General features: G+C 41.3%; 1 protein-coding gene across 1 annotated transcript in view; it reads left to right on the top strand.

The window, feature by feature from the left end:
* The window catches only part of galnt3 (UDP-N-acetyl-alpha-D-galactosamine:polypeptide N-acetylgalactosaminyltransferase 3 (GalNAc-T3)), a 74,962-nt gene extending 52,287 nt beyond the window's left edge, over positions 1-22,675 (top strand). Inside the window, exons 10-11 of the mRNA XM_085986452.1 lie at positions 15,611-15,760; positions 21,697-22,675. Coding sequence (XP_085842578.1) covers positions 15,611-15,760; positions 21,697-21,810 — 264 coding nt within the window. The 3' untranslated portion in view covers positions 21,811-22,675. The remainder of the gene's footprint in view (positions 1-15,610; positions 15,761-21,696) is intronic.
* Positions 22,676-23,636: the final 961 nt, after the last annotated feature.

Below are 23,636 nucleotides of genomic sequence, written 5' to 3' on the forward strand. Positions count from 1 at the left end.
CATGCTCATTTGGAAAAACTATAAAATTAAGGGCACAAACTTTCTTCAATCGAGTTACAGGTAATAATTGAAGAGGGGAAAATACTAATGTTTCAATTTTTAAAGAGGACAAATCCAGGATCCTAGCAATTATAATGTTTGCATTGGAAAAATACTGGAGACTATCAAAGCAAGCAATTCAAGTATCTAACAAGTGGGAAGGAAATAAGTTCAATCTATTGTGAATTTAGTGAAAAGCAGGCACACCTGGTTAGATGACGGGATAGAGAGCCACATATCCAAGTTTGCCAATGACGCGTAGATAGGTGGCATTGTAACAGTGTAGATGGAAGCATAAAAATTAGAGAGATATTAATAGATTAAGTGAATGGGTAAAACTGTGGCAAATGGATTTCAATATAGGCAAGATGAAACTATTTCCACTGGTTGGGGAATCTAGGACTAGGGGACATAGCCTAAAAATTAGAGCAAGGCCTTTCAGGGGTGAAGTTAGGAAACACTTCTACATGCAAAGGGTGGTAGAAGTTTGGAACTCTCCGCAAACGGCAATTGATGCTGGGTCCATTGTTAATTTTAAATCTGAGCTTGATAGATTTCTGTTAATCAAAGGTATTCGGGGATATGGGGCATAGGCGGTTAAATGGAGTTAGGTCACAGATCAGCCTTGATCTCATTGAATGGTGGAATTGGTTTGAGGGGCTAAATGGCCTACTCCTGGTGCTATGTTCCTAGCACATTTATTGGCATTCATTAAGGATGTGCCAGAGATGATGGTAATGCATTTCAGGACGCACTTCATGACTGGCAACACTAGAATGACATGACTGATGATAAACTCGTGGGATAATAACAGTGAAAATTATCTAATTTGATTAGGTAATACAACAACAACTTGTATTTATATAGTGCCTTTAACGTAGTAAAACATCCCAAGGCGCTTCACAGGAGTATTATAAGGCAAAAAGATTGACACCAAGCCATATAAGGGGAAATTAGGTTTTAAGGAGGGTCTTCAAGGAGGAAAGAGAGGTAGAGGGGTGGAGAAGTTTAGGCAGGGAATTCCAGAGCTTAGGGCCTAGGCAACAGAAGGCACGGCCACCAATGGTTGAGCGATTTATAATCATGCATGCTCAAGAGGGCAGAATTAGAGCAGGGCAGATATCTCTGTGGGGGGGTGGTGGGACTAGAGGAAATTACAGAGATAGGGAGGGATGAGGCCATGGAGAGATTTGAAAACCAGGATGAGAATTTTTGAAATCCAGGCATTGCTTAACCGGAAGCCAATGTAGGTCAGCGAGCACAGGGGTGCTGGGTGAACAGGACTTGGTACGAGTTAGGATGCGAGCAGCCGAGTTTTGGATGGCCTCAAGTTTACCTAGGGTAGAATGTGGGAGGCCAGCCAGGAGTGCGTTGGAATAGTCAAGTCTAGAGGTAACAAAGGCATGGATGAGAGTTTCAGCAGCCCATGAGCTGAGCAATAGGAAATATATCGTAATTAACTATTGTGTCACTATTGAATCTGCTTCCATCACCCTTTAGGGCAGTGTATTCCAGATCACAACAACTCGCTGTGTTTATATAAAAAAAAAAGTTTCCTCCTGTCGCCTCTGGGTCCTTTTGCCAATCACCTTAAATCTGTGTCCTTCGATTACCGACCCTTATGCCACTGGAAACGGTTTCTCTTTATTTACTCTATCAAAACCATTCATGATTTTGAACACCTCTATCACATCTCCTCTTAACCTTCTCTGCTCTAAGGAGAACAACCCCAGTTTCTCAAGTGTCTCCACATAACTGAAGTCCCTCATCCCCGGTACCATTCTAGTAAAACTCTTCTGCACTCTCTCAAAGGCCTTGACATCCTTCCTAAAGTGTGGTGACCAGAATTGAGGCGGAACCAGTGTTTTATAAAGGTTTATCATAACTTCCTTTCTTTTGCATTCTATTCCCCTATAAATAAAGCCAAGGATCCCATATGCTTTTTAACAGCCTCTTCAACTTGTCCTGCCATCTTGAAAGATTTGTGTAAATACACCCCCAGGTGTCTCTGTTCCTGCACCCCCTTTAAAATTGTACCATTTAGTTTATATTGCTTTATCACTTTACACTTCTCTGCCTTAAAATTCATCTGCCATGTGTCTGCCCATTTCACCAGTATGTCCATGTCCTCCTAAAGTCTGTTACTATCCGCTTCCTTATTTACTACATTTCAGAGTTTCGTATCATCTGCAAAGTTTTAAATTATGCCCTGTATACCCAAGTCCAGTTCATTAATATATATCAAGAACAGCAGTGGTCCTAATACTGACCCCTGGGGAACACCACTGTATACTTCCTCCAGTCTGGAAAAGCAGCTGTTCACCACTACTACAATAACACACAATAGCAAAATACTGCGGATGCTGGAAATCTGAAATAACAACAGAAAACACTGGACAAACTCAGCAGGCCAGGCAGCATCTGTGGAGAGAGAAACAGAGTTAACGTTTCAGGTCGAAGACCTTTCGTCAGAACTGTTGTAGTGGCACCACTACTCTTTTGCTTTCTGCTCCTGAGCCAATTTTGTATCCGTGCTGCTACTGTCCCTATAATCCCATGGGCTTTAATTTTTGTAACAAGTCTATTATGTGGTACTTTGTCAAACGCCTTTTCAAAGTCCATATACACATCAACCGCACTACCCTCATCAATCCTCTCCGTTACTTCATCAAATAACTTGATCAAGTTAGTCAAATACAATTTGCCTTTAACAAATCCGTGCTAACTTTCATTTATTAGCCCATACTTTTCTAAATGCCAATTAATTTTGTCCTGGATTATTATCTCAAGTTTTCCCACTACTGACATTAGGCTGACTGGCCTGTAGTTGCCAGGTTTATCCCTCCTTTTAAACAGGGGTGTAACATTTGCAGTCCTCCAGTCCTCTGGCACTGCCCCCCTATCAAAGGAGGATTGGAAGATTGTGGCCAGAGCCTCTGAAATTTCCACCCTTAGTTCCCTCAGTTACCGAGGATGCATCCCATCCTAACCGGGAGACTTTTCTACTTTGAGGACAGCCAACCTTTTAAGTACCTCCTCTTTACCTATTTTCATCCTATCCAATATTGCTACTGCCTTCTCCTTTACTGCTCCATTGGCAGCATCATCTTCTAGTAAATACAGATGCAAAGTACTCATTTAGTACCTCAGCCATGTCCTCTGCCTCCACAAGAAGATCTTCTTTTTGGTCCCTAATGGGCAACTGTGACTAGCAAAGTAAGCCAAGCATTGGTATTATCGCCCTTTTCTTATTTTTGAAAATAACCTTGATAAAAGTATTGTTAAATGATTATCCAACTTACTGACAATGCCAAGTTATGAATCATGTTCTCGGGAGTGGGATAGAATCGGAATAATATTTACATAATCTAGGCAACTGGATGGAACATAAGAACATAAGAATTAGGAGCAGGAGTAGGCCATATGGCCCCTCGAGCCTGCTTCGCCATTCAGTAAGATCATGGCTGATCTTCTATCTCGAATCCACTTTCCCACCTGATCCCCATATCCCTCGATTCCCCTAGAGTCCAAAAATCTATCTATCTCGGCCTTGAATATACTCAACGACTGAGCATCCACAGGTCTTGGGGCATGAAATTCCAAAGATTCACAACCCTCTGAGTGAAGAAATTCCTCTTCATCTTGGTCTTAAATGGCCAAGTCATTATCCTGAGCATGCCCCCTAGTTCTGGACACTCCGCATCTATCCTGTCAATCCCCCTCAGAATCTTGCATGTTTCAATGAGATCACCTCCCATTCTTCTAAACTCCAGAGAGTATAGGCCCAATCGACTCGATCTCACCTCGTAGGACAACCCTCATCCCAGGAATCAATTTAGTGAACCTTCGTTGCAACACCTCTAAGGCAAGTATATCCTTCCTTAGATAAGGAGACCAAAACACTGCACAGTACTCCAGGTGTGGTCATGCTCCTTACTCTTGTACTCCAACCCCCTTGCAATAAAGGCCAACATGCCATTTGCCTTCCTAATTGCTTGCTGTACCTGCATGCTAACTCTGTTTCTTGTACAAGGACATCTAAATCTCTCTGAACACCTACATTTAATTGTTTCGCACCATTTTAAAAAATACTCCTTTTTTTCTATTCTTCCTACCAAAGTGAATAACCTCATATTACCCCACATTATATTCCATCTGCCACCCTATTGCCCACTCACTTAAGCTGCCTATATCCCTTTGCAGGCTCTTTGTGTCCTCCTCACAACTTACTTTCCCACCTAGCTTTGTATCATCAGCAAACTTGGATATATTACCCTCTGTCCCTTCATCTAAGTTATTAATATAAATTGTAAATAGCTCAAGCCCAAGCACTGATCCTTGTGGCACCCCACTAGTTACAGCCTGCCAACCTGAAAATGACCAGTTTATCCCTACTCTTTGTTTACAGTCTGTTAACCAATCCTCTATCCATGGTAATACATTATCTCAACCCCATGAGCCCTTACCTTGCATAACAACCTTTTATGTGGTACCTTATTGAATGCCTTTTGGAAATCCAAGTATACCTCATCCACTGGTTCCGCTTTATCTACCCTGCTAGTTCCATCCTCAAAAAACTCTAATAAATTTGTTAAGCAAAATTTCCCTTTCATAAAACCATGTTGACTCTGCCTAATCATATTATGATTTTCTAAGTGCCTTGTTACCACTTCCTTAATAATGGATTCCAGCATTTTCCTGACAACTGATGCCAGGCTAACTGGCCTGCAGTTCCCTGTTTTTTCTCTCCCTCTTCTTGAATAGTGGGGTTATATTTGCTATCTTCCAATCTGCTGGGACCGTTCTAGAATCTAGGGAATTTTGGAAGATCACAACCAATGCATCCACTGTCTCTGCAGGCACCTCTTTTAGAACCCTAGAATGCAGGCCATCAGGTCCAAGGGATTTGTTGGCTTTTAGCCCCATTAATTTCTCAAGTATATTTTTCCTCTATTGATGGATGGCATTTAGTACTGAGAAATATGAGACAATAAACATTTGTCCTAAAATAAATACAAATACAAAATTGAAAGTAATAAAAGTGATTCATTAAAATGATCTGATAATTGACTAAATAGAAAACAAGGTTTGTAAATTACACCAAGTTTAAAGAACTAATACCCAATGAAGCATTACTGAATTGCACATTATGTATTGTGGCTGGTTTTGGTTGTCATACATAAATTTGAAGGACAATCCAAATGGTTTCAAATGATTTAACTATGATGGGTAGCTATGAAAATTAAATTTATTATCCGTGGAAATATTGCAGCTAATGTGGTGAAGACATTCAATAAATTGTAGAAAGGACTCTTTTTGAATGAAAACATTAATCTTGGAAAGAACGTACTAAAGAAAAACTTGCATTTATATAGTGCCTTTCATGACCACTGGACATCTCGAAGTACTTTTGAAGTGGAGTCACTGTTATAATGTGGGAAACGTGGCAGCCAATTTGCCCACAACCAGCTCCCACAAACGGCAATGTGATAATGACCAGATAATCTGTTTTTGTTCTTGTGATATCCGAGTGGTAAGGTCAGAAACTAAGAGAAGTGAGATATTAGGAACCAAACCCAACTGTTTAATTACACAGTGTAGCAGAGAAACATCTCTTACAGGCTGCAAGCAAAGCACACAATTCTTACTGCATGATGGCAAGATGGAGGATTCACCTCTGAGTCATACCCATAATGCAATGCCACATTACCATATAAACTGGTGTACCAGGACATTGAATACATGACCCATTACATTAAATACTGGTGAATGTGAATCCTTAATATTTGGCTCCATCTGGTGGATAACTTAAGCATTACATCCCAGATTACTATATCCCTCCCCTCTTAAGTTGAACATTAATTTCTTAACATTCTTAAAAAGTCCCATAAGGAAACTCCTTTAACGATAGTCCATACTGAACAAATCTAGCAGGTCGTTATCAATCTCTCTGGCGGCTTGTGAGTCCTTGGTGAACGTCTTACAGTCAAGTCCCTGCTTGGTTGTGGTAGAGCCACCTGCTGCTCCTGAGCAGTACTCAGAGTATCTGACTCTGCTACGATGGTTTCCTTTTGACGAAGGGGTCCAGGCGGAACTGGCTCTGTTTGTGGTGGTGGTACCACCGATGCATTTGGATAACTGGGGGCCAACTTGTCCTCCGACATCTCCTCTGGAACCTCCATTTCGATTTCCCCTTGTCTGGTCAGTATCTGATCTACATGTCTGCGTACTACCTGACCAGTTCCCACCATGACCGTATATGATACTGGACCGGTCATTGAGTCTATGACGCCAGGAATCCATTTTGGACCATAACTGAAATTCCTGGTAAGGACCGCATCTCCTTCTCCAAAACTACGGCTCTTTGTCCTTCTGTCATGGTTCTCCTTTTGTTTGATTTGTCGGTTTTCCACCTTCCTCCTTTGGTCTGGGTGAACCAGGTCAAGAGTGGAGCGTAGTCGACGTCCTAACAACAGCTCAGAGTACTGTGGTAGATTGAGGTGTTATTCTGTAGCTGAACAGAACTCGCGACACCTTGGCTGCCAAACTCCCTTCCGCACTTTTTTTCATCATCTCCTTAAATGTTTGTACGGCTCTCTCCGCAAGTCCATTTGAAGACGGATGATATGGAGCTGAGGTCACGTGCACTATGCCATTGTTTCTCATGAACTCTTTTGTTTCTGTACTCACAAAACACGTGGCATTGTCACTTACTACGATCTCCGGTAGCCCTTGATTACTAAAACTCCTACGCAGGCAGTCTATAGTAACAGTAGATGAAGCTGAATTTACAGGATAAACATCCATCCATTTGGAATGGGCATCAATGATTATGAGGAACATCTTTCCCATGAATGGACCCGCATAATCTACATGTAATCTTCTCCATGGTTTATCCGGCCACTCCCAGGGGTGGAGAGGAGCCGCTGCTGGTGCCTTCCTGTGTACTTGACAAGTGCTGCATGTCTTGACTAGATTTTCTATCGCCTCATCTAGCTTTGGCCACCACAAGTAACTCCTTGCCAAGGCTTTCATGCGCGAAACTCCAGGATGACACTAATGTAGTTGCCCTAGGATAGACTGTCGTGCTGGCTGTGGAATAATCACTCGTGCTCCCCACAACACGCAACCATCCTGCACACTCAGCTCTGTCTTCCTGACACTGTAAGGTGTGAAATCAGTCCCTTCCGGATGCTGTGGCCAACCCCTCATCACATATTCTCGGACTCTAGACAGTACTGGATCTTTACCGGTCCATGTCCTTACTTGTTCTGCGGTCACAATTGCCGTGTCCTCCAACATCAAAACTCTGTCCTCTGGAGCTGCACGGATAGGTGTACCTGGCAGTGGAAGACGGCTCAAGGCATCTGCGTTCCCATGGTAGTTGCCCGCCTTGTAAACGATGACATACTCATATGCCCTCAACGTCACTGCCCACCTCTGGATCTGGGGTGACACTATCTGTGGTACTGCTTTCATTTCATTAAAAAGAGATAGAAGGGGTTTATGATCGGTGCATATGGTGAATTTCCTGCCATATATGTACTTGTAAAACCTCTGTAACCCAAACATTACTGCTAACCCCTCTATCTAACTGGGAATAGTTTTTTTCCGCCGGTGTCAGAGTTCGTGTCATAAACCCTATTGGTCTTTCTGTTCCATCTTCCAAGCTGTGTGAAAGAACCGCCCCCACCCCGTAAGGTGAAGCATCACAAGAGAGAATGATGTCTTTCTCTGCATTGTAGTGAACCAGCACATCTGAGGACAGCATCAGTTTCTTGGACTGTTCAAATGAAACCCTCTGTTCCTCTTCCCACTGCCACTGTGTCTCCTTGCGCAGAAGTTTGTGAAGAGGTGCTAACACTGTTGACAAGTTTGGTTAAAAACCTGTTATAATAGTTTAGCAGTCCCAGGTAAGCTTTTAACTCCGTCACATTGGTAGGAGCTGGGGCCTCCTGCAGTGCTTGTACCTTCTCCTTGATTGGCTGGAGCCCGGTGGCATCCACGCCGTGTCCCAGGAACACGGCCTCATTCCCCAGGAAAGTGCACTTACTCCTCTTGAGCCGTAACCCAGCCTTATCCAATCTTTGTAGTACCTCTGAGTGCTCAGATGCTCCTGGTCGGCTCTTCCCGTCACCAGAATGTCATTCAGATAGATTGAAACATGTGGGATCCCTTGCAGTACACCCTCGATAGCCCTCTGAAAAATAGCTGGACTAGATGAGACACCGAATGGTAAGCGGTTATAGGTAAACAAACCCTTGTGTGTATTTATGGTTACATACTTCTTGGATTCCTCATCTAGTGTAATCTGCAAGTATGCATGACTCATATCCAGCTTCGTGAATTTCTTCCCTCCAGCCAGGTTTGCAAAGAGATCCTCTGTTTTGGGAATAGGATACTGTTCTAGTTTAGACACCCTATTTACTGTCAATTTATAATCTCCACAGAGTCTTACCGAATTGTCCGGTTTTAAAACAGGTACAATGGGAGCTGCCCATTCTGAACATTTCACGGGTTCCAGAATGTTCTCTCTCAAAAGACAGTCAAGCTCAGCCTCTACCTTCGGTTTCATGGCATATGGCGCAAGTCGTTGTTTAAAAAACCTTGGCAGTGCCTCCTTGTCTACATAAATCTTAGCTGGGGGGCCATTAAATGTGCCAAGTTCTTCCTTGAACACGTTCTCATGTTCAATCAACACTTCTTGCAAAGACAACTGTTTGCCTCCCTCTATTTGATTAATTGCTCCCCAATCTAATTTAAGTTCTCGTATCCAGCCCCGACCTAACCAGTTTGGTCCGGAACCCGATACTACAACTACAGGTAGCTGTTCCACGGTGTCCCTGTGTTGCACAGCTACAGTAGCTGTACCCAATGTCACCACTCGCTCATCGGTATATGTTTTAAGCTGCATAGAGCAAGACTTTAACTCTGGAACTTTTGCACGGTTCCACAATTTTGAGTACTCCTCCCTGTTCATTATGGTTACGCCGCATCCTGTATCCACTTCAAAGTTGACCTTCGAGTCATTTATTGTCAGTTGCAAAGTGATAGGATCCACTTTTGGAATGTTCTCTACCATACTATGCATTATGAACATATCGTCTTCTTTCTCAGCTTCTCCGCTAATGTGATGTGCTCCCTGTTTTTTCACTTCTCTTCCTAGGTTTTGCTTTCCTGCCCCTTTTGGTTTGTATTCCTCCACGGTTGCATTTGCCCTGCATGCACGTTTTATTTGTCCTTTTTCCCCACACTTGTGGCACTTTTCCTCCAGAAACCTGCATTCCCTCGCCAGGTGATCGCCATTGCACCTATAACATGCCTTTACATGCTCACGTTGTGGTTTCTGACGCATATTTAACTTGTGCACAACCTGACCTGCAATTTGCTTTGTAGTAGCCCAGTCTGAACCTTGAATTTCTTTTACATCTCGGTTCGCTGTCTCTATGGCTTGAGCAAGTTCCAACGCTTTTTCATACGTAAGCCCAGTCTCGGACAATAATCTCCTCTGCATTCGATCATCCATTATCCCGCAAACTAGCCTATCTCTCAGCATGTCTTTCAGGTTGTTCCTGTAATTGCAATCATGTGCCAATTTTCTCAATACCGCTACATAATCCAATACAGTCTCTCCTGGTTTTCTGTTCCATGAATTAAATTTGAAACGCTGTACAATCTCACTCGGTCTGGGATTGAAATGGTCCTTCAGCAAGGCCACTGAGTTAGCAAATGATCTGTCTCCAGGCTTTTCAGGACTGCATAAGTTTCTCATTAAACTGTACGTCTGACTTCCCACGGAAGTAAGCAAAATAGCTCTCCTTTTTCCGACATCATTTATATCATTTGCTTCAAAGAAATGCATCAGCACCTCGCAGTATTCATCCCAGGTCTGCATCTGAACATCAAAAGCAGAGATCTTTCCTACTGTAGCAGCCATGATCCTCTATTCAGTGCTCTTTTTTTCTTTCTTTCTTCTTCAGTAAAGAAATTAAGGATAGTATTCGACTAAAAACAAGGGCATATAAGGTAGCCAAATCTAGTGGGAGGCTAGAGGATTGGGAAAACTTTAAAAGACAGCAAAAAATAACAAAAAGATTAATTAAGAAAGGGAAGATAGATTATGAAAGTAAATTAGCAAAAAATATAAAAACAGATAGTAAGAGTTTTTATAGTTATAGAAAAAGGGTGGCTAAAGTAAATGTTGGTCCCTTAGAGGATGAGACCGGGAAATTAATGCTGGGAAATATGGAGATGGCAAAAACACTGAATATTTTGCATCAGTCTTTACAGTAGAGGACACTAAGAATATCCCAACACTGGACAAACAGGGGGCTATGGGGGGGAGGAGCTAAACACGATCAAAATCACTAAGGAAGTGGTACTCGGTAAAATAATGGGACTTGAGGCGGATAAATCACCTGGACTGGATGTCTTACATCCTAGGGTCTTGAGGGAACTGGCGGTAGGGATTGTGGATGCATTGGTAATAATTTTCCAAAACTCCCTGGACTCGGCAAAGGTCCCGGCAGACTGGAAAACTGCTAATGTAACACCCTTATTTAAAAAGGGCAGTAGACAGAAGGCTGGAAACTATAGACCGGTTAGCCTAACATCTGTGGTAGGTAAAATTTTGGAGTCCATTATTAAGGAGACAGTAACAGGACATTTGGATAATCATAATTTAATAGGACAAAGTCAGCATGGTTTTATGAAGGGGAAGTCATGTTTGACAAATTTGCTGGAGTTCTTTGAGGAAGTAACATATAGGGTGGATAAAGGGGAACCAGTGGATGTAGTGTATTTAGACTTCCAAAAGGCATTTGACAAGGTGCCACACAAAAGATTATTGCTTAAGATAAAAAATCACGGGATTGGGGGTAATATTCTGGCATGGATAGAGGATTGGCTATCTAACAGAAGGCAGAGAGTTGGGATAAATGGTTCATTCTCAGACTGGCAATCAGTAACTAGTGGTGTTCCGCAGGGGTTAGTGCTGGGTCCCCAACTCTTTACATTAATGATTTGGAGGAGGGGACCGAGTGTAACATATCAAAGTTTGCAGATGATACTAAGATGGGGGGGAAAGTAGTGAGTGAGGAGGACATAAAAAACCTGCAAGGGGACATACAGGCTAAGTAAGTGGGCAGAGATTTGGCAGATGGAATACAATACTGGAAAGTGTGAGGTTATGCACTTTGGCAGGAAAAATCGTAGACCAAGTTATTATCTTAATGGCAAGAAGCTGGGAAGTACTGAAGTACAAAGGGATCTGGGGGTCCTGGTGCACGAAACTCAAAAGGTTAGTATGCAGGTGCAGCAAGTGATTAAGAAGGCCAATGGAATGTTGGCTTTCATTGCTAGGGGGATAGAATATAAAAATAGGGAGGTATTGCTTCAGTTGTACAAGGTATTGGTGAGACCGCACCTGGAATACTGCATACAGTTTTGGTGTCCATACTTAAGAAAAGACCTACTTGCTCTCGAGTCAGTACAAAGAAGGTTCACTCGGTTAATCCCGGGGATGAGGGGATGGACATATGAGGAGAGGTTGAGTAGATTGGGACTCTACTCATTGGAGTTCAGAAGAATGAGAGGCGATCTTATTGAAACATATAAGATTGTGAAGGGGTTGGATCGGGTGGATGCGGGGAGGATGTTCCCGATGATGGGTGAAACTAGAACTAGGGGGCATAGTCTTAGAATAAGGGGCTGCTCTTTCAAAACTGAGATGAGGAGGAACTACTTCACTCAGAGGGTGGTAGGTCCATGGAATATGCTGCCCCAAAAAGCTGTAGAAGCTACATCATTACATAAATTTAAAACAGAAATAGACAGTTTCCTAGAAGTAAAGGGAATTAAGGGTTACGGGGAGCGGGCAGGAATTTGGACATGAGTCTAGGTTCGGATCGGTCATGGCCCTGTGGGTAGCGGAGCGGGCCCAGGGGCCGTGTAGCCTGATCCTGCTCCTATTTCATGTGTCTAATTCTGTTAGATTCAGGAGATGGTTCTGTGATCGTAGATTGGCGGTTAGGATCAGATCAGCCATGATCTTCTTGAATGGCAGAGCAGGCTAGAGGGGCCGATTGGCCTACTCCTCCTATTTCTTATGTTCTTATGATCTGTTTATTCTTGTCGCCAATATGTGATATCCGAGTGGTAAGGTCAGAAACTGAGATGAGCAAGATCTTAAGGAACAAAACCCAACTGTTTAATTACACGGTGTAGCAGAGAAATATCTCTTACAGGCTGCAAGCAAAGCAGACAATTCTTACTGCACGATGGCAAGATGGAGGATTCACCTCTGAGTCATACCCATAATGCAATGCCACATTACCATATAAACTGATGTACCAGGACATTGAATACATGACCCATTACCTTAAATACTGGTGAATGTGAATCCTTAATATTTGGCTCCATCTGGTGGATAACTTAAGCATTACATCCCAGATTACTATAGTTCTGTTGGTTGAGGGATAAATATTGGCCAGGACACCAGAGATAACCACCCCCTGCTCTTCAAAATAGTGCCATGGGATCTTTTACGTCCACCTGAGAGAGCAGACGGGGCCTCCGTTTAACGGCACCTCTGACAGTGTAGCACTCCCTCAGCACTGCACTGGAGTGTCAGCCTAGCTTTATGTGCTCAAGTCCCTGGCGTGGGACTTGAACCCACAACCTTCTGACGCAGAGGCGAGTGTGCTAACAACTGAGCCACAGCTGACGCATGAATTGTTAAACATAATTGAATTATTTCTTCACACTTGGAGCACTTAACTTAAGGAATTAAGTGGTACTTAACAAAATGATTGCTGATTCCACTGAACATGCAGTGTGGAAATTATCAGAGCTGTGGCTCAGAGGGTTGAGAGGCAAAAAGGCAAGTTCAAGAGTGAGCTTTAGTGGTAGCATAGGAGGGAGATGAAAAGTAGTTGGTGTGAAAGAGGACAGACAAATGGTAGTGAGCTAGATTTATTCTCTGGGAATCTAGCTTTACTAAAATATCAATAAAAGCCCACGGGATTAAAGGTGCAGGGACAACGGGAATATGAAATTGGCTCAGATACATAGAGTAATGTTGAACGGTTGTTTATCTCACTGGAGGGAATTATGCAGTGGTGTCCCCCAGGGGTCAGTATTCGGACCATTGCTTTGTTTGATATACATATTAATGACCTGGAGTTGGTATCGGAGGCATCATTTTAAAAGTTTGCACATGACACAAAGCTTGCAAATGTAAAGAGTGAAGAGGATAATAGCAGAATTCAGGAGGACATAAACAGGCTGGTGATATGGGTAAACATAATGGCCCGGAATATGCAGTCCTGATTTATGGTGAATTGGCAGTGTTTGCCATCATTTCGCCTTTGAAACAGGATTTAGCGCATGCGCAGCCTAACGTGGAAATCCTGAAGTAGTGATCTGTCATTCACTGCTCCGACACTGGCTGCGCTGTGATTTCCCCTCCCCCCGCCCCCCCCAGTGGAGCCGGCAATCCATGAACTCTCTCAAATCATGGATGCTGACGAAAACTTCAGCTCTTCCGCAGTAATTACGCAGTTAAATACCCCATTAAAAGTTAGACCCAAAGGGATTAGGTGTAACCCTGGTTTTAACAGCATATTGACTGCGAAACAAAGGTTATGGCCCTGAAAAATGAATTTTTATTTTGTGCAGTATCAAATTTATCCATTTTAATAAATTTAAATTTTTAAGAAACTTGGGGAAAATTTTTTTTTCCAAGTTTGTTCATCTTTATTTCAGATTTGCCTTTTCCCTCGTGGGAGCCCGAATCTTTGTTTTGCTCCCGCTAACATTTTTAAAAAGTTAGAATTTTAAGAGCTTACCCACTTCCTGGTTTGATGTCTGAGAATTCTGTGTTTTTGATTGGCTGCTTAGACAGTTTGTTGACTTTACAGCAACTCTTCGCTAGGAATCCCCATTAACTTCCGTTGATTTGAATTACGCGTCAGAAAACCCAAACTTCTCGACAGAGATCGTAAGATCTTTGTGCAAAGTTTACTTTGGGGTCAGCGGCGAATGCCTTTGATTCAAGGCCTTAGAGGTGTGAGAGATTTATTAGAATGGTACCAGGGATGAGGGGCTGCAGTTATGTGGAGAGACTGGAGAAGCTGGGGTTGTTCTCCTTATAGAAGAGAAGGTTAAGAGGAGATTTGATAGAGGTGTTCAAAATCATCAATAGTTTTGATAGAGTAAATAAGGCGATACTGTTTCTAGTGGCAGAAGGGTCGGTAACCAGAGGACACAGAATTAATGTGATTGGCAAAGAACCAGGGACAACATGAGGAAACATTTTTTTACACAGCAAGTTGTTGTGATCTGGCACTGCTTGAGAGGCTGGTGGAAGCAGATTCAATAGTAACTTTCAAAAGGGCATTCGATATATACTTAAAGGGGGGGAAAAAATCACAGGGCAATGGGAAAAGAGCCCGTGAGTGGGATTAATTGTATAGATCTTTCAAGAGATGGTGGGCCAGATGGTATTTTTCTGTGTAAGATTCTATGAAAAATCATGAAGAAAAGCTTCATTTATAACAATGTTAACCCATTGGAAAAATATAAAGGAAGAGAAAGTGTCCCATTACTAAGATTCAGAAGTGCATGCAAATCTTATTTCTGTTTCCAGTGTAATGACAAATAATTGAAAAGGGGCATTACGATGGAAGTTATGCTCTTCTGTCTCCCTGAGCAAGGAAAGGCTGCTAAATGCTTTCTCATAACGACAATTGGGGTAATTTTGAGGCAGGAAATGTCAGTTGCGGACTGACTTCAACGGCGAGGAAAATTTTGCGGTAGTATAATGGGAGGCTGATCCACAACCGCCAATTCTCTGCCCATGCTCAATGAAAATTACCCAATATCTCTTTAAATAATGAAGAGAAAAAAATCGTGAGCACTTGAGATTGTGTAAGGGAAAAATGCTGTAGTATTGATTGAAAATTGTGCCAATTTTATGTTGTACTCAATTTTCTTTATACCAACATTTATATGGGAAGTTGTATAGAAAAACTGCAGACTAACAATTAATCATTATTAGACATCATTACTAGGAGTGCCTAGAAGAAGGATGTATTGTACTTCTCCAAATGCATTATATCAAGTTAGATTTCTTCACTTGTTGCACAATGTGCAGGGACTATTAAAGTTTACCATTATTTCAAAGAAGAGCAGGGTGCTTCTCCCCAGTCTCCTGGCCAATATTTATCCCTCAACCAACATCACTAAGAGATTATCTGGTCATTATTACATTGCTGTTTATGGGATCTTGTGCGCAAATTGGCTGCTGTGTTTCCTTCATTACAACAGTGACTACTCTTCAAAAGTACTTCATAGGCTGTAAAGCACATCCTGAGGTTGTAAAAGGCGCTATATAAATGCAAGTCTTTTTATTATTTAACATGTGATTGAGGTCTAGTTTAAATTCAAAGTAATTCAACATGTTTCTCAAAACCAACATTTAATATAAGACCATGTGAATTTTAAGATTTTGCCTGAATTCACTAAGTGCATTCATAATGCAATTTATTAACTTTCTTGTTATTCTTTTCAGTACTTTGAGTATACCTCGCTGCATGAAATTCGTCATAACATTCAGAAGGAGTTGTGTATTCATAACATGCAAGGCATTGCTTTTCTTGAGGAATGTGCATATAAAGGTCCAAACAGCTTTGTTTCAGCAGAGCAGAAATGGGAAATTCAGGTGATTAAACAATTTCTTTGCTGAGATTGTAATTAATTCCATTTCAGTTAATGTGATATATTTTGAATCTCGTTTTAATATTGTTGCAATCGTTATGATTACTTAAGTTTACTATTGTAACACTTTTTTAAAGAGTTATAGCTATGTTATTAAAGTACATGTATTGTCATGTTTCAATCTGTTGTTTTTTTGAATAATCTGATAAAAAGCAGCTTTGGGGATATTTCTCCTTGAGGGAGATTCCTCCTCTTGCAATTTAAAATCCTAGTGTAAGAGTCCCCCTAATGGCTGAGTGCAAAAATGCAGTAATCTGTCCTGATACTGAATCATACAGAGCAGGAATGTCCCGGTTCAACCCCAAGTCTCTGCTGATTTAGCTGATCCCAACCAGAGCAGCACTTAAGGCACAACAATTGGTTCCCAAAGATGAATGATTGAAGAGTGGAAGGTAGCTAACACGCAGGTCTAAACACAACTCAGATATTCAGGAACCACATACAAGTAGCAGGTAGGCACTAAGGTGAAAAAAGGAACTAGATCTACAATGGGGTGTGTGTGTGTGCATATACATAAACACCAGAAGCATTAAGAATAAGATACCTCCACTTGAAGCTGTTGTGGTAGTACGGAACAATGAAGTAGTTGGGATGTCAGAAATATGGCTGACCACAGAAGATAATCAATAGAATATACAGAATTATAGAATGTGCAGAAAAGGTAGTATAGAGTGGAATGAAGGTGGTGTAACCCTAATTTATAGAGGAAACCAGAGAGGTTTTTTTTTAAAAACGAGATACTGTGGGAGGTGGAAAGCTACGCAGCACCTATTTTGGGCATCTTTAATGTGAAAACAGTACAACTAACACTAAGGATATGCTAAATAACAGAAAATGCTGGAAAAACTCAGCAGGCCAGGCAACATCCATGGAGAGAAATTTGAGTTGACGTTTCGGGTCGATCCCTTCTTCAAAACTGGAAAGAAAATCTGTGATCTGACAAAAGAAGTAAAAGAAACAAAAGCAGAGAAAGAGACAATAAAAGGTGTTCGAAGCTAGACGAGATGGTAATAGGATATGCTAACAATCACCAAATCAGAACAAGGAGGAGGACAGTTTGCTCTAGGAATAGATAAAAAGGTAGATTAAAAACAACAACAACTTGTATTTATATAGCGCCTTTAACGTAATAAAACATCCCAAGGCGCTGCACAGGAGTATTTTAAGACAAAATTTGATGCCAAGCCACACGAGGATAAATTAGGGCAGGTCAAAGAGGTAGGTTTTAAGGAGCGTCTTAAAAGAGGAAAGAGAAGCGGAGAGGTTTCGGCAGGGAATTCCAGAGTTTAGGGCCTAGGCAACAGAAGGCACGGCCACCAATGGTTGAGCGATTATAATCAGGGATGCTCAAGGGCAGAATTAGAGGGGTGCAGATATGGGGGGGGTGCTTGTGGGGCTGAAGATTACAGAGCCAGGAAGGGGTGAGACCACGGAGGGATATGAGAATTTTGAAAACGAGGCGCAGCTTAACTGGGAGCCAATGTAGGTCATATTTAAAACAGCAAGGTTATTTTTAATGGGGGACTTTTAGTCGGCCAGAAAAGAATTGGAAATACCCAATTGGTTGAGTTCAAGTTGATAAACTTAATGTATCTTGCTTTGTGACCCAGTGCATTAGAAGTATTGACCACCTTGACTTGGTAAATGGCTAAGATATTTTGTAGGAAATGGAATCCTTGACACCCATGGGGAATAGCAAGTGAAAAATGACAGTTCAACTCGATATAAGATTCAAAAATACTGAGGACTAAGTGTTTGGTATATAATTTTAGAAAAATTTAGCTTCAAGCAATTGACAAAACTGATTAAGAAAACTGGTAGTAGTGTGAAGAGGCAAGGCTTTGTTCAACAATACTTCAGCGTTATGCCTTTTAAAGGTGTTCCACCTTCCCTTAAATGGGATGCAAGTTCCAGATGAGCTAAAAGGATTCACAAATTGCCATTACGGATGGCATTTATCCCTATGTATTAGAAACATACGAGCAGGAGTAGGCCCTTCGAGCCTGCTCCGCCATTCAATATGATCATGGCTGATCTTCTATCTCAATACCATATTCCTGCTCTCTCCCCATACCCCTTGATGCCTTTTGTGTCTAGAAATCTATCTATCTCCTTCTTAAATATAATCAGTGACTTGGCCTCCACAGCCTTCTGTGTTAGAGAATTCCACATGTTCACCACCCTCTGAGTGAAGAAATTTCTCCTCATCTCAGTCCTAAATATCCTACCCTGTATCCTGAGACTGTGACCCCTCATTCTAGACCCTCCAGCCAGGGGAAACATCCTCCCTGCATCCAGTCTGTCTAGCCCTGTTAGAATTTTATATGTTTCAATGAGATCTCCTCTCATTCTTCTAAACGCTAGTGAATATAGGCCTAGTCGACCCAATCTCTCCTCATGCGACAGTCCTGCCATCCCAGGAATCAGTTTGGTGAACCTTCGCTGCACTCCCTCTATGGCATGTATATCCTTTCTTAGGTAAGGAGACCAAAACTGCACACAGTACTCCAGGTGTGGTCTCACCAAGGCCCTGTATAACTGTAGTAAGACATCCTTGCTCCTGTACTCAAATCCTCTTGCAATGAAGGCCAACATACCATTTGCCTTCCTAACTGCTTGCTGACCTGCATGTTTGCTTTCAATGACTGGTGTACAAGGACACCCAGGTCCCTTTGTACGTCAACATTTCCCAATCTATCACCATTTAAATAATACTCTACCTTTCTGTTTTTCCTACCAAAGTAGATGACTTCACATTTAGGAAATGCTGGAAAAGCTCAGCAGGGCAGCATCCGTGGAGAGAGAAACTGAGTTAACGTTTCGGGTTTAAAATCTATCCCTCTTCCTGCTTTTTTTCCGGTTCCAACGAAGGGTCTTTGACCTGAAACGTTAACTCCGTTTCTCTCCACGGATGCTGCTGTGGCCTGCTGAGTTTTTCCAGCGTTTTCTGTTATTTCGGATTTCCAACATCCGCAGTATTTTGCTATCATAACTTCACATTTATCCACGTTATGCTGCATTTCCCATGTATTTGCCCAGAGAGATGAGGGATGACATTTATGAAGTACTAATGATCATTATTATGAAATTGATAAATGCGTGAAGAGGTCAGGTGGCAGATTAGAAACTACTTCCAAAAGAGTGACAAAACAGACACTGCAAACGACAGACCCATTTGTCTTGTAGAAAAATGGAATTAATTATTAGGAGTAAACTTGAACTCTAGAGCTTAGTGTTGGGATCCCTACTTTCTAATTTACACTAAAGACTTGGACTCAGAAGCTCAATGCAAACTGGTCATATTCACTAACAATACAAAAGTAGGAGGGGCAGTTAAATCTCAGAAGGCAGCTCTGGAAATATGAAGTATGTAAATTAGTGGAACAATGTCAGATGAAATCTAATAAATATAAAGTGCTGCATAACGGAATCAAAATTGGGCCACAAGTTCTCCATGACTGTTGCTGAAATAGCTAAGGATGAAGTTAACAGATTTAAGTTTAGTAATTTGACATTCTATAAATCCAATCACTAAAGGAAGAATCAGTAAAGCCAATTGAATGCTGAACTTTATAGCTAAATCAAGGATGTAGTAGTCATAGAATCATACAGCACAGAAGGAGGCCATTTGGCCTATCGTGCTTGTACCAGCTCTTTGAAAGAATTATCCAATTAGTCCCACTCCCCTGCTCTTTGCCCATAGCCCTGCAAATTTTCCCCTTTCAAGTATTTATCCAGTTCTCTTTTGAAAGTTATTATTGAATCTGCTTCCACCACCCTTTCAGGCAGTGCGTTCCAGATCATCATAACTTTGTGTAAAAATATTTTCCTCATGTTGCCTCTGGTGGTTTTGCCAATTGCTTTAAATCTGTGTCCTCTGGTTACTGACCCTTCTGCCACTGGAAACAATTTCTCCTTATTTGCTCTATCAAAACTCTTCATGATTTTGAACACCTATATCAAATCTTACCTTAACTTTCTCTGCTCAAAGGAGAACAACCCCAGTTTCTCTAGTCTCTGCATGTAACTGAAGTCCTCATCCTTGGTAACATTCTAAAAAATCTCCTCTGTACCATCTCTAAGGCAGTGACATTCTTCCTAAAGTGTGCTGTCCAGAATTGACCACAATACTCCAGCTGGGGCCTAACCAGTGTTTTATAAAAGTTTATCATGGCTTCCTTGCTTTTTTACTCTATGCCTCTATTTATAAAGCCAAAGAACTCCCATGTCCTTTTAACAGCCTTCTGGACATCTGGTGGCACCTTCAAAGACTTGTATACTTACACCCCCAGGTCTCTCTGTTCCTGCAGTGGAAGTCAGAGGAAGTTGTACTCAAAATAGGTGTTCTGGTCAGAATACAACTTGTATTGTGTCCACTGCGACACATGGGAGACCTTCAAGCCCTGGAGGTGGTGCAGACAAGAGCTGTGAGACTGTTCCCTAGTCTCATAGGACTGAGCTATGCAGAGAGACTGGAGAAACTTGGGCTTTCCAGCTTTAAAATGAAATAGCTGAGAGGTGATCTTGGAGTAATATATGGTGATAAATAGTACTGATAATTTAAATCTGAAACATTATTTCAAACTAAACCATGACTGCAGAACAAAGCGGTACAAGTTCAAATTGGTAAATGGGAAATTTAGGACCGTGTCTGGGACTTCAGTGTACATGGAATAGACTTCTGGGAAGAGCTGTGGAGACAAAAACAATGGAATAATTTCAGAAACACTTGAATGCTTTGCTTGGAGGGTTTTTCTAGGCAGATGAGCTGAATGGCCCTCCTTTTCTGTAATATTTTGTGAATTGGCTTAATTACTCATGGTCTAGGGAAAGAAAAATACTGTATGGGTTGTGGCTGCTGATTGCAATACAGTAATTGGTGCTGCAAAGTGTATTTGCGTGGACATTAGTTGAGAACGTGTCCAGTTTCCAAAATGGATGAGGAGATCATAGTCTCCACGGTCATGCTCACTATGCTCATTCATGACGGTCACTTTTGCGAGCTGCCGCACAACTACTAGGCCTGAATTTTATGGTGGGTAATGACGGTGAACTGTCAGCATTCACAGTCATTACCGCTCTGAAACTGACCACAACTTCAGGATTTAGCGCATGTGTATCTAAACGCGGAAATCTTGAAGTTGGGGTCAGTCATTCACTGCTCTGATGCAGGCTGCGCTGTGGACCCCCCTCCCCCCAAAAAAACCTGAAATCAGTGGAACTGATAAACTTGGGCTTTTCTGCGCTACTATCACTGCTAAATCCCCCATTAAATGTTGAGCCTTGTTGGAATAGGTGTAACTGGGGTTTTTAACAGCGTATTGACTGCTAAACAAATGTTCTGGCCCTGAAAAACTAATTTTTATATTTGTGGAGTGTCAAATTTCTCCATTAAAATAAAAGTTAGTTTTTTAAAGTTTGTTAATATTTCAGCTTCTACCTTATCTCCATGTGAAAGTTCCAATATTTATTTCACATGCTAACATTTTAAAAAAGTGTGGAAAAAGCTGCTTTTCATTTCCTGGTTTGCTGTCTGAGAATTCTGCAATATGGTTGGCTGCTTAGACACCTTGTTGACGTCACTGTAGCTCTTCGCTGGGGTTTCCCATTACACTGCACTACAATCAATTGCTCATCGCGAAAGGCAAACTTCTCGCTATTGTGGGTAGCTTTCTTCGAGGTCAGTGGCGAGCACCTTAGCTTTGCTGCTGACAGCAAATTAAGGGCCATTGTGTCTGTGAATCCATACCATAGCAAAAGTCGATGCCTTCAGGAGAGGAGGTAAAATGGGGAGAAGGGAACATCAATGTAATTTTTTTAAGACATTCAGGAAAAGATGATGCAGATGAACCTTTTATAAATTTATGTTTTGTGTTACAGGACATGCACCTGGTAAATCAAGTTTCAAATAAGTGCTTAACTGCAAGAGGAGAAAAACCCAACTTGGTGCCATGCAATCCTTCTGATCAATACCAAAAGTGGATTTTCAGCTAACATACAATATTGTTCCTACATAAAATGAAGATTAAGTGCATGTTTTATATCAGAAGTCAGGAAATATTTGCACGGGTTTGTAAGGCAAATTAACAGCAGAAGAATTCTAGTTACTGTAACTGAAACTTATTTTCAAGACATTCTTAAGGTTTGTAATGAAGCAAATTGCACTTGAATGTGTTAGATGGTGCTTGGGTTATCTTCCTATTTTTTTCTCTTCTGGCAATGGACATTTTTAATCATTTTACAATTTTTTTATTCCAGTGCATAAAAATGAATGCAGAGGGTGTATGAGATTTTGATTACTAAGTTAGTGATTACATATGCTAGTAACATTTTAATGTGTGGATAAGTGATGGAATGAATTACAATTTGCTTCTGAAAACAAATATTTAATTTACTAGAGATGTTTACTGTTGTGTATATATTTTTGGGATTTGGATACTGTAGTAGGTATATACTGGGAACGATTCTTTCCCTTGAGATACAAAAATGTGTTCAGGAGTGTTTTTACCAGATGAACTGAGAGGACCTCTATTTAAAAAGAATAAATACAGAAAAGCTTTTTTTTCCCCCGAGATCCCTCATTCATTTATAAAAACAGATGCTTTCAGCACACTCTTATCACTGGTCAGATTATTTCCTTTAATATTTAAACTGAAAGCTTTCCAAATTTTATTGAGATTACTAGAAATGGGTTACAGTGGTCACTTTTTTATAAAATTGTAATAATGCAACTATGGTTGCAGGGGTCTTTTGTACAGAGGTGTTCAAATTTCTTTGGTATACTACTGTTAAATCAGTCTTTCCAGAAACTGTATTTATAATTTTTCAAACCCTATTTTCAATAAAATGTTGACTTTTACAGTATTTGTCCAAGATTTATTACCTCATGATGCTCAAGTCACACATGATAAGCAACTGGAGAACAGCCAGGGCCTGGGGAACTGCAACCTAGCAAGGAGTTGATGCCTTGAGGGGAGGTGAAAAATTTCAGAACTAAGAGGAAGATCAAAACACATTTCTGGGAATAGGGAAGGTAGTTTATAACTGATTTTCATTGTGTCCTATTCCCCTCTGTCCCCTATATTGCCAAAATTTTGACTCCAGTTTGGATTCTTAACACCTTGACAAGGTGGATCAATTAGCTGCGCAAATAGAGGTAAACGGATATATGATATCTGATTTGGGATTACGGAAACATGGCTCCAGGGTGACCAAGGCTGGGAACTCAACATCCAGGGGTATTCAATATTCAGAAAAGACAGGCAAAAAGGAAAAGAGGAGGAATTCCTGGAGTGTTTACGGGATGGTTTCCTGGACCAATATGTCGAGGAACCAACCAGAGATCAGGCCATCTTAGACTGGGTATTATGTAACGAGACAAGATTAATTAGCAAGCTTGTTGTACAAGGCCCCTTGGGTCGGAGCGATCATAATATGATCGAATTCTTCATTAAGATGGAGAATGAAGTAGTTGACTCAGAGACTAGGGTCCTGAATTTAAATAAAGGAAACTACGATGGTCTGAGGCGCGAGTTGGGTAGGATTGATTGGGGAATGTCACTCAAAGGGTTGACGGTGGATAGGCAATGGCAAACATTCAAAGACCGCATGCATGAACTACAGAATTTGTTCATCCCTGTTTGGCATAAAAATAAAACAAAAAAGGTGACTCAACCGTGGCTAACGAGGGAAATTAGGGATAGCATAAGATCCAAGGAGAGGACATATAAATTGGCCAGAAAAAGCAGTAAACCTGAGGATTGGGAACAGTTTAGGATTTAACAAAGGAGGACAAAGGGATTAATTAAGAAGGGGAAAAT

This window comes from Somniosus microcephalus, chromosome 4, assembly GCF_052327205.1.
Source record: "Somniosus microcephalus isolate GS21.2 chromosome 4, FLI_Smic_1.0, whole genome shotgun sequence".
Taxonomy (NCBI): Eukaryota; Metazoa; Chordata; class Chondrichthyes; order Squaliformes; family Somniosidae; genus Somniosus; species Somniosus microcephalus.